This window comes from Pediculus humanus, genomic scaffold, assembly GCF_000006295.1.
Source record: "Pediculus humanus corporis 1103172107387 genomic scaffold, whole genome shotgun sequence".
Taxonomy (NCBI): domain Eukaryota; kingdom Metazoa; phylum Arthropoda; class Insecta; order Psocodea; family Pediculidae; genus Pediculus; species Pediculus humanus.
The window spans coordinates 36,574-47,885 of NW_002987013.1; the positions used below are offsets into that span (position 1 = coordinate 36,574).

Genomic DNA, 11,312 nt, shown 5'->3' on the forward strand with positions numbered 1-11,312 from the left:
TAACAATTGATTGATACCATTTCTTTTTTTTTTAAATTATAAATTAAAATACATAAAAATACTCATTTTCGAAAAAAAATCGTCAGAATAATTATTTTAGGTATTTTTAACTAATTTACACAATTTAAAAAAAAAAAAAAAAAACTGTTTTAAGTGTTTAATAATTAAAAATAATTATTTTATTTTATAATATATATTTGTTTATTAAAATAATATCAGTTCGAATTAAAGACTAGATGTTTCACACTAAAATATATTTATTATTTAAGCGTACTCTGTATTTATAATACCTCTGCATATAAGACTGAATTTTTTTATTGTTTCTTGTAAATGTTCTTTTCCTCTTTGAATGCTAAAAAAAAAATTATAAAAATCAATGTTATTGTTTTAAATTTAATTTAATTTCAAATTTGTGTAAAATAACGTATTTACTTTATCATTATTCTTATAAAATTTTCTCTTTGTTGTAATGTTGTTCTTGGACAAATCTCTTTTGTTACAGCTTCTCTCAGCCATTGTGAATGATTTTCACAATAATTGGTATTCAAAGCAAGTATTATGCCAGCAAGAGGTTCTATGTTGAATCTGGATGCTTCGCCAGCTGAAGGAATATTGAAATTCTTTAAGGTAAGTATCAATTTTTTATATATTTTTGTTTTTTAAAAACCAACTTACCAATGCAAGATATTATTTGCAAAACTAATTGTTGTCCGTAAGCGATAACGACAGATTTGAGATTTTCAATATCACCACTTTGTGTTATGAAATTAACCAAAAATAAAGAAGCAGATTTTACAGTTGGTAGCTCTGGAACAGCTAATGTTAGAGTCGCTGGAAAAAAAGAAAAATCCCAAAGTATTCTTTTTAATTTTTTTTTTAAATTACATAATCACTATTGTAAATTTACCGCATTGAAAGAGCAATGATAAATTCGTTGAAACAATTAATTTAGGAATCCTTTTTAAAATTTGACTAAGAAAACTAAAAATGGCTTCCAGTAATGCAGTATGATCGTGGAGGTTTTGAGCGGTTGATAAATTTGTCATTGCAACTGTACAAAGTTCGTTTGTTAAAAATTGTAGCATCGGTCTATATTTTTCATCTTTTCCAAATAATGTACAAAGCTAAAAAAACATTAAAATTATTCATAACAGATATTTATTATTATCATTATTATAATTAATAGTAATCACCGTTTTGCTTAAATCTAAAGCGGCTGGTTGAGGATGAATCCTATAAGTTGAAATTATAAGATCTAAAATTTCCGTTACGACAGACTGAGAATCTTCCATTAATGTCGTCACCGATTGTTGCAAAACCACAAATAAAGCCTGTGACACATAAAAATAAATTAGACGAGTAATTAATTTTTTTTTTAAAAATAAATTTATTGTGATAACGGATAAATGTTACGAATCCTGTTACCTGCATGACTTGTTCATCTGAAGACCAAGAATTTGCGAGTGATTTAATTACCGGTAGTAATTTTTGAAGAATTAATAAAACTGGTTGAGGTTCGTTGTTTTGTGAATTCATATCAAATTGTTGTTCGGAATTTGTTTCTAATTTTGTATTTAATGTAGCGCTTAATACTCCAACCATTTTTAAACAGTGAAGAATACTTCCTTTAACCTGAGTTGACGGCTAACAAAAAAAAAAAAAAAAAAAAAAAAATTTTTTTGACACACTGATAAGGGCAAACTAATTTATTGTTCAAGTTCTCTTTAATTACCTCTTGCAAAGCCAAAGAGTTCAATTGATCCATATAGGGAGTTAATATAAGATTTAAATAGTGCATAATTGTGTCGAGAGGCAAACTAGATAGTAATAAACCTACGGTACACATTAGACGTTGACAGTCTTTAAGTTTTAGTCTACCTCCGTGCAAAGCTTTCTAAAATTATAAAAAAAAATATACAATGTTATATTTTCGACTATTTAGTATTTTAAAATTATAAATTAGTAAAACAATAGTGAAATTATCATATTGCTTGCTCGCAAACCTGACTAGCATCTAATATTAAAGATGAGTACGGTTTAATATCGGTTTGACAATCTCTGGCTATATCTTTCAAAGCCATCGTGGCACTAGATGTTGTTTCAGGTACATTTAATCCTAATATAATTAAAGGCAAAACATGTTCTAAAGTGTAACTATGAGCAGAGATCCAATTAGCATAAGCACCTATAAATTTTATCGTTATTGTAAAACATTAAATGAAAAACATTTGGAACCAAAAATAAAATAAAAAAAATTCATTAATTTACCTATAGTATCTAACGCTGTAGAAAAAACTTTAGGATCTAACCTTTGAAAGGGTAAATTTCTAATGTACTGAAATAAATATGGGAGAAAGCAATTTTCTTCCAAATCGACATTTTCTGACACCGAACATAAACTAAAGAGACAAGCTTCAAGCTCTTGCCATTTTAAATCGTTCAAATTAATTTTTTCTAATTTAGCTTTAATTAAATATATTGTTGTTTCGCGTAGAATCGTGTGACAATACATCTGTTTAAAAACATAAAGTTTTTAATTTGCCTCAATGTCAATAATTTTTTAAAATTTAATTAATACATACTAGTGTATCACTGATATCTTGTCGATAACATCTAAAAAATTCTAAATCTTGTTTTGTAAAATTTAATTCCGGTTCTGGTAACTGAGCTTTAACTATTAACACATTAACTAACTCTTTATAAACTGGCCCTAAATACTTCATGTAAAGTTCACTATCTTCAGTGGATGATAACACAATTTCATCCTGAAAATACATAATTTAGTTAGATTGATGGTATGATATTGACAAACACAAATTAAAAAAAATTAATTTACCTGTAAAACATACCAGAAACCAAAAGTAAGCCTACTATATGTTTCATGTTTTGGATAATGTCCTTTAGCACCTGAACATTGCAAAATGTGTGAAATTAATGTTAAAACTTGTTGTCTTGTTTCTTCGCTTTGCTTTATCCAATGTAAACATTGCCTAGAATGGGTGCCCCCAAATGTTACAAAAAGATGATATATGTTGCTAATTAGTTTCTGAAACATTTTAAACTTGACAAAGTTCAGAAATTCAAAATTTACATTTTAATAAACTTGTTTTATTATCAAAAATGAACCTGGTCTCCTAATTCCTCTAGAATTAATTCTTTCTTCAATATTTCTCCAAACTGCAAAATATTTTCTAAAAATTGAAGTAAATACTTTGGGTATTTATGATTTTCCGGAAGATCGACAACTACTTTTAAAAATTCTAAAGCTTTTTCACAGATGCTAAAAAAAAAAATTTTTCTTTTAATATTTAAATGAATAAAGACTCACAATTTTAGGGCATATGTTTTTTTGACATTACCTTTCATGTTGTTTATGAGTATTAAAAGCCAAATTTACTATAATGTTACACAAGTTTTGATATTCAGTAAAGGGAACTCCTACAGTCAGCCATGATGCAGCACATTTTATTGCTTGTAAAACTACTTCTTCGATTGTGTAATTAGACAAAACCTTTTGTAATAACATAATAACTGAAGGTGAATTTTCAATTAAATGTTGTCTTAAAAGATTTTTGTGATGTTGATGAAAATGCATTGATGAAAACTACAATGAAATTGTTATTCTATTGCATTATTAAAAATTTTTATATTTTTTTTTTTGTAAAACTTAGCAAGATACATATTTCAAATAAAAATAATCAAAATTATCAAGTTTAAAACATTAAAAATAAATTAAAAATTTACCTCTTCTGGTAGAACAGTAAGAATTTCAAATAAAACCCATAAAATTTTTTCTTCAGGGATTTGTGGCAAATTTTCAGGATTAAAAATTTGAAGTAATGCAGGTAATGCATTTGGCCATTTTTCTGGGCATATTTGTAAAAAATAAGAGGATAACTAAAATTTAAATGTTGAATATGTGTGTTAGTAGTAAAATAACAAACAACATTTTCTTTTTTAAAACAATAAGAATTAAAAATTTTATAATTAAATTTTAATAAGTTAAAAATTAAATACATACAGAAATACATAATCTGCTAAGTATTATTTTGGGACCTGTTGTGTAAATTATTATTGTTGTTAATAATTTTTCTTTTAATAAAGAAGCACTATCATTATTTAACTCATCTAACGATCTTTTAATTTTAGTGTGAAGAGTTGTAGCAGCAAAAAATTGAACTTCTGACGCCTGTAAGTATTATTAAAAGTTTAAAAATATATTTTTAACCGAATAAAATTCAAAAAAATTAAATCAAAAAAAAAAAGGATTCAAAAATATTAAAAAAAAAAAAGTAAAATGTGTTTATATTTACTTTATGTGTTTGCAGTAATTCCCATACGAAAAACCAAGCCGCTGGACTGTTTTTGGCCTCTTCTAATATTCTGTGTGCCTGAGCTTGAGTAGCTTTGTCACTTTGATAAAATTGACAAATAGTTCTCTCTAATGTTTCTACAGAAAAATCCATTTTCTGAAATAAATAAAATTAACACACCTGATAGTGTATGCAATGATACACATACAGTTGTCACTGTCTCCATCAATGCCACTATGTATTTACCACAGACCTAAAAAAAATAATAGAGAGTCTTCCATCAGTAAAAACTTCCTTAATAATAACGTGTTCTATTCATGAATTTTACTTTAAAAATGTTTATTAAATACCAATTTACTTTTTTTACGTTTTAAATATGCAATTAAAATTAAATAATTATGTTACATGAATAAGTTTATCCCGTGTAATTCGTACAAAATAAAAACAGTAAGTAATCCATGGTTTTAGTGTCAGTTGCACAGTCAAAGGTAAATAGTGCTTTCTCAATTTTTAAAATTGAGAATGAGTTGAATTTGTAAATTATTTAATATTATTTTTATAAATTTATTTATAAAATATAAAATATTAATTATAAACTTGGTACGCTTGAGAGTGTCAACACTCTAAAGTAGCTGTAAATAAAAATGGCTGTTACAAGTTGGATGTTACGGGAAAGAACATTTAGAACGGGTAGATCATTCAGTAGATGTAAGTATAAACTTCTTTAGAAAAGTTAAATTTTAAAATATTTAGGAATTATTTTATTATATAGTTCATAATATTTACAGATAAAAGCGAAAATGAAGAAGATACTATTGATCTCGATATTAGTAAAGGTAAAGTTGACGACCGTTTGCTATACATTTTTAATTTAAGATTTTTAAGGTTTAAAAAAAAAAACTTTATCTATATAATGCTATTTTAAAAATTAAGAAATACTTTGAATTATTTTTTAAATGTTTTTTTTTTTTTAAATATACCTTACTATAAATATTTAAAAATTTTTAAATTATTAATTTTTTACTCTTCTTGGTATGTTTAGAAAGTGTTAAACATAAAAAATTTTGTTTTTATCAGATATCAATGAAAATGCCTATGAAATTTTAACAAACCTTATTAAAAAACAAGGTTTGACAGATGGAAAAAAACTAGGTTACTTAAATATTTTTGCTAAATTAGTAGAACAAGCTGGATCTGGTAATGAAAAATTTACTATGATTAAAGAGGATATGCTATGTTGGTAAGTTTATTGGACTAATTCAATTTATTTTTTTTAATATACTCTAATTATTCTTAAATCTGATTTTAGTTTAAAAGTTGGACTAGTAAGTGAAAACACTTTAGTGAGAGCTGGGGGATTAAGAGTTGTTAGGTATTTTATTAGTACCCCAGACGATGTGATTTTGTTAAATAAACTACAGATTCCTAATTTAATAGCAAGGTAATGCAATTATCAATATTACATAAATTTGAATATCAACTAATTACTTTAAATGACATTTATTATGGTTTCTTAATTACAGAAGTATAGACCTTGTTTTAAAAAATGATCACGAAAGAATTCAAGCTTTCAGACTTGCTTTAAAAATATTAACTATATGTCCGAAACACTTTTCAACAGCTGTCACTAGGTCTTTAGTATCTTTGGCGAATAGCATTAGTGAAAACAAGGATAGAATGATTAATTCTTGTTTAGCAATTCTTTGCCAACTGTGTAAGTATATTCATTTTATTTTATTATATTATTTGTATAATGCATTTAAACATGCTTTTCTTTTTTTTTTAATTTTACAAATTATTTAATTTAAAATTTTTTTTTTTTCAGGTGTTTTAAATCCAGAACTTTTTTTGGAATGTAACGGACAGACTGCATTACTCAGAAGTACCTTGGAAATTTTTCACCCTCGAATAAATGAATGTCTAGTTGGTTGTTTATTATTTTTAATGAATAAACCTGAAACAAGGTTTAAAGCCAATATTCAATTAGAATATTTAACTAGTATTTATTGTGATTGGCAGAGAAATAGGTATGATAAAGTTCATTTTTTTTAAAACATTTTTAATTGATAAGTTTTTTAATCTTGTGGTTTTTAAAGTTTAATTCATTTTCTATTGTTTTATTTATTTAATAAAGTAAGGCTTTTGATAATTACCTTACTAAGACACTTTTGCTCATTATATTAATGAAAATTTATTAAATTTGTAAAGGAATTACCTTTTAAATTACTCTTAAAGAGCCTAATTTAAATTTTGCTTTCCGAGTTAAAAAATCATAAATAATAACATTTATAACATCCTAATATGTTATTTTATTTCATTGAATTTTTTTTTTTTTTTTTTGTTTGCAGGAATAAGAAAGATCAAAGTAATATTTATACCAGTAGCGTACTTTCAATCTTAGCTGCTCTCAGGACTTGGACTGGAGTTTTTTATTTATGTCAACCTAATAAAGTATCAGGAATGAAAGCGATTGTGGATGTATTGTATTTAAATCAGTTTGAAGTCAGGGTAAGTACTTTAATTTTATACTACTTTACTTTCAAATAAAATGAAAGAATTTTAACTTCTACATACACTCATGAAATATTTGGGTAATTTATATTGTACAATATAACATAGAGTGTATTGTATTTAATTAAATAATACTGTTTTTTTTATGATAACAGAAAGCTATTTTAGAATTATTATATGAAATATTTGGACTTGATTACGAAGAGTGGACTGATGAAATGGATATCGCTTTAAAAAGTATTGATCCTTCCAAATATCAAGATACATGGAGTTTAAACGACAAATTTATAGCTGCAGAGGGTAAAGATTTATTACCTCATAAAGCTTGTACCAGGTAAAATTAAAAAATATTTTAAACATTTTTAACATATAACACTAATTTACCAGAGTTTTTTTTTGTCATTTAATTTTACTATATTTCAGACCTAATATTACTGAAATTCATACAGCATTAATCGTTTACGGTCTTATCGAATGCGGATTATTGTCTGCTTTAGTCGAAGTTGCAATCACAACAGACGCCATTCTTTCAGTTCCGGCTGTAATTCTTTTAGGTAAGTTTTTATACGTTTTTTTTTTTTTTTTACCTATTTGCATATACTTGTACCTAAATTTAAAAAAAAAAATAATTTTAGGTTTCGTTTTACATTTATGTCATAAATTATTACCGCCTGAAATAATTGAATTGAGTCCAGGTCTTCCTACTTTAATACACTATGCAGCTAACGGTTCTCCCAAAGAAAAAACGCAAGCTTTAATGGCGGTTTCGTATTTGTGTAAAATTCACGAATTACTTAAAAATAGACCGGCTCCTTTCAGTTTATATCTTCATCAATTACTAAGCCTAAGTAATAATTTTTATTATAAAGTTTTTAATTTTTTAATTTCGACTTTTTTTTTTTTTTGATTAATGATACAAGATAAAATTTAGATAATAGATATAAAAAAAAAAAAGAAATAAAAGGAAGTGAAATAGTTGGAAAACAGTCAAAAACGACGAAAAAAAAATTTATTGACATGCAAATAAAAAACGTTGAAGACCACATAAAAGATTCTAGAGTTTTGAATGTAACGGATTTTAAAAAATGGAATTGGAATCACATTTTAACAAGTCTCGAGGTAAAATTGAAACGAGGACCATTACTTATACTTAAATAATGCATTTAAAGTCAATAATTTTATTAATTTTATTTACAGTGTCAAAATGAATCATTTATCAGATTGGATGACTTGCAGTATAAAAATTTTATACAGAAATTAGTGTCATTTTATAAGCCATCGAGTAACGAGTATTGTAATATAAAATATAATAGTAAAACGCAGAATAATAATATTTATACAATAACTTCATTTGCGCTGTGGAATTTTTTATTACAATCGGAGGATGTACGTACATTTACAAATAAAAAAAAAAAAAAACTGGGAAAAATTTTTGCATAATTTAATATTTAATAAAATTATTTTCAGGGAGAAGCAAGGAAAATTTTAACGGATTTTCTCACAGATCTTAATTTAAAATTTAAAGAAATAGTCTGTCAATCAAACATTCACGAAATATTATTTAGTCCACAGCAATTGAATAGTACCCTAAGCCAACATTATTTTCTCATGGTGGGATATTTATTGAGTTCCGATAATGGAACGCAGGTTTTAACAAATTCTTCCATTCTTCAAACTTTAATGGAAATTGTTAAAAATTTCAAACACGAGTATTACGTTAAATTAATTTTATCGTCCTTAAATTATAATTCTAGTGAGGCAGCCAGGTAATGTTTATATTCATGCACATATAAAATAAATAAGAATTTGTTTTTGAAATTCTCGTATATTTTTTTTAGGGATATATTAAGCAAAGCTATGACATCCACGGTGGATAACGTTAGGATATACGCCACAGAATTGCTTCTCGTTTTAGCAAGAACCGACGTCAATAATTTTAGTCAATGGGGTTTAGATTTACTTATCGGTCAAATATACGACGAAAATAAAGTTATTGCAAATGCGAGCATTAATATTTTGCACGAATTAAGTTACGATCAAGTTAGTTTTAAAAAAACTTTCCCCGTCAAAATTAATAATAATAATAATTATTATTATGTTTTAAATATTTATTATAATTATTTATATTTTTTAAAGAAATATTTAGAGTCGCTCATCAGTATAAGACCTGCTCTTTTACATTTGGGAGATAAAGGACATTTATTATTAATTAGATTTCTTTCCACTGTAACCGGTTTTACTTTTTTAAGCGATGCAAATTTCGTTCAAAATGAATTGGAAAATTGGGAAAAAGAATACAATCACAGGTATGTGGTCCCCCCCTCCCACTTTTCTTTTCCATTATTTAAAAAAGTTTTTATAAGTAATGATGATGAGACGACAATTGTCAGGTATGTTGGTCTTATGGAAGCTGATGTTCACGATTCTTTAACTCTTTTCCAAAGAAACGAAGAAGGAAAATATTTAAAAAGATTTTCAAATTCTAAACATAAATGGAAAGATACATTTATTTATCCTCATTTATATGGAGAATTGTCTCAACACGAAAAAGGATTTCAAGCATTGGTTCAAAATGGATTCATTTTTAAAATGATTCAAGTACATACTTTATGATTTTTTTTTTCGGTTTTGAAATTTACAAAATATTTTTAGTAGTTACGTTTTATTAATTATTTAAACCGTTACTATTTAGACCATTCAAAATGGTTATTGCAACACGGATGCAGAAATTATGGAATTGAAATCTAGCTTATGGGGTATAAGTAACATGGCAACTTCCGTTTTGGGACTTGAGCTGATCGAGCAAGAAAATCTTGTACAAACGATTGTAAATATTGCTCAAAATTGTTCTGTTTTATCCGTTCGTGCCACGGCATTTTATTCAATTTGTCTTATTTCAACCACAATCGGTGGAGCAAATGCTTTATCAAAATATGGTAAGTTTTATTTTATTTATTTATTTTTTTTCTTACAATTAATCTAATTTTTTTTTTCTTTTTTTTTTAGGTTGGTATTCCGTAAGACATAATCGCTGTGAAAAATGGCCTATATTAGAAACTGAATATTTACTCATGGATGAAGCTAACGATTCGAAAACTCAAGATGATTACGAATCTTTGTCTTCAGTCGTAACTTACGAATCCGATGATGCGGATTCAATCATACTCGACTGTCAAAAATCATCCGTCGATGTAAGATCTCCTTTGTTCAAAGTTAAAAAAGCATCCACGTTACCGACGGGAATGGTACCTGATTTCGAGGAAAAGCGGAAACGCGAAAGAAGGAGCACAATGGAATCGCAGAGTTCGGAAGGAAGCGAAGAAGTGGTCAAAAGTCCAGGAATTCCGATTTTGAGAAGAAATCATCATCAAAGGAGTTATTCCGAAAGTTTTTACAAAAAAAAAAGACATTCGTCCGATACTTCATTCGACGGAAACGAAAGTATTTAACAATCGAACTTTACAGTTAATTAAATAATTAAAATATTTTTCTACTGCTAACGTTAAAAGTTTTGTTTCAGCTCATCAGAAACTCAGTTTTCAAGATGCGATCGGTCTTGCCACATTACAATCATTACACAGTTATCGAAGACCGGATATAATGTCTTTCGTCAATTCGGAATTGGAACAACCTGATTTTAGAAAAAGATTTTCTTCTCAAGAAAGAATATCAAATTCACCGTAAGATATTTTATTTTTATATGAAAAGAGTTTACATCCAATCACGCTGAAAATTTTTTTTGTCAAAAAAATGTTTTCATTTCAGAAAATCCGATTTCGAAGCTCATAATCCACCGAAACTTTTCGCGAATACGAGTTCAACGTCGTTGAGTAGTTTGGTTCATAAAACTCTCTCTCAAACTCCAGATGTTAAAAATCCTTCAAATTTTTCTTACAAAGGAATTTCATTACCTAAAGTTTTAGTAGATTTTTTCGTTATGACAACGGATGTAAGTGATAAAAAGGAGGAAAGAAAAGATTTGAGAAAAAGAGGATCTCACAGTTTTAGCGAAATGGAACAAGTTAAAGAATTGGGTAAACGGTTATTATTTATTTGAATTTTAAATTTTAATTTTGTATGTATATATTAAAATAAAATTATTTTTAAATTCAGAAGAAATCGAAGATGAAGATTCCATACCGAGTTCATCGTCGGATGACACAGAATCCGGAGAATCAAAGAAATCGGGAAAAAAATTTAAGAAAAGTAATCGAATTCGCCATAATCCGACGACGTGCATTGCGTGCTGTATGAAAGTATTCAAAGGAAAAAGGCAAAGGAAAATTTCGAGCGAAAGTTATCGATTACGAACGGGTAATTTACGAACGTGAAAAAGTCGAGTGAAAAGTTGAATCGGTTTTCACCGATAGATTTTCTTTTTTTTTTTTTACTTTTTCAGATACGGAGAGTTCACAGGGAAATCCTAGCGAAACATCACCCATTCAAATAAATGGCGATCTAAATCGTGTCAAAACGAGAATCCCTTTC

At 26.9% G+C, this 11,312-nt stretch overlaps 2 protein-coding genes across 2 annotated transcripts in view; one reads left to right on the forward strand and one right to left on the reverse strand.

Annotated features, from left to right (window-relative positions):
• Positions 1–264: 264 nt before the first annotated feature.
• On the reverse strand, positions 265–4,466 carry Phum_PHUM040490 (Importin-13, putative; the record flags this gene model as incomplete). The annotated part of the gene is made up of 16 exons (XM_002423108.1): positions 265–352; positions 433–601; positions 676–831; positions 908–1,124; positions 1,194–1,331; positions 1,426–1,644; positions 1,733–1,894; positions 2,004–2,185; positions 2,269–2,512; positions 2,583–2,765; positions 2,837–3,046; positions 3,127–3,280; positions 3,360–3,604; positions 3,745–3,897; positions 4,022–4,189; positions 4,314–4,466. The coding sequence occupies 16 exons, from the start codon at positions 4,464–4,466 to the stop codon at positions 265–267; spliced, it is 2,841 nt and encodes a 946-aa protein (XP_002423153.1).
• Positions 4,467–4,957: 491 nt separating this feature from the next.
• Positions 4,958–11,312, forward strand: part of Phum_PHUM040500 (uncharacterized protein) — a gene marked incomplete at both ends in the record, with an annotated part of 7,054 nt that continues 699 nt past the window's right edge. Inside the window, 22 exons of the mRNA XM_002423109.1 lie at positions 4,958–5,021; positions 5,102–5,149; positions 5,391–5,553; positions 5,623–5,754; positions 5,837–6,027; positions 6,139–6,340; positions 6,662–6,821; positions 6,980–7,151; positions 7,274–7,378; positions 7,520–7,642; positions 7,801–7,943; positions 8,022–8,210; positions 8,292–8,590; positions 8,663–8,864; positions 8,973–9,130; positions 9,215–9,422; positions 9,517–9,760; positions 9,831–10,265; positions 10,345–10,504; positions 10,590–10,858; positions 10,938–11,138; positions 11,224–11,291. Coding sequence (XP_002423154.1) covers positions 4,958–5,021; positions 5,102–5,149; positions 5,391–5,553; positions 5,623–5,754; positions 5,837–6,027; positions 6,139–6,340; positions 6,662–6,821; positions 6,980–7,151; positions 7,274–7,378; positions 7,520–7,642; positions 7,801–7,943; positions 8,022–8,210; positions 8,292–8,590; positions 8,663–8,864; positions 8,973–9,130; positions 9,215–9,422; positions 9,517–9,760; positions 9,831–10,265; positions 10,345–10,504; positions 10,590–10,858; positions 10,938–11,138; positions 11,224–11,291 — 3,936 coding nt within the window. The remainder of the gene's footprint in view (positions 5,022–5,101; positions 5,150–5,390; positions 5,554–5,622; positions 5,755–5,836; positions 6,028–6,138; positions 6,341–6,661; positions 6,822–6,979; positions 7,152–7,273; positions 7,379–7,519; positions 7,643–7,800; positions 7,944–8,021; positions 8,211–8,291; positions 8,591–8,662; positions 8,865–8,972; positions 9,131–9,214; positions 9,423–9,516; positions 9,761–9,830; positions 10,266–10,344; positions 10,505–10,589; positions 10,859–10,937; positions 11,139–11,223; positions 11,292–11,312) is intronic.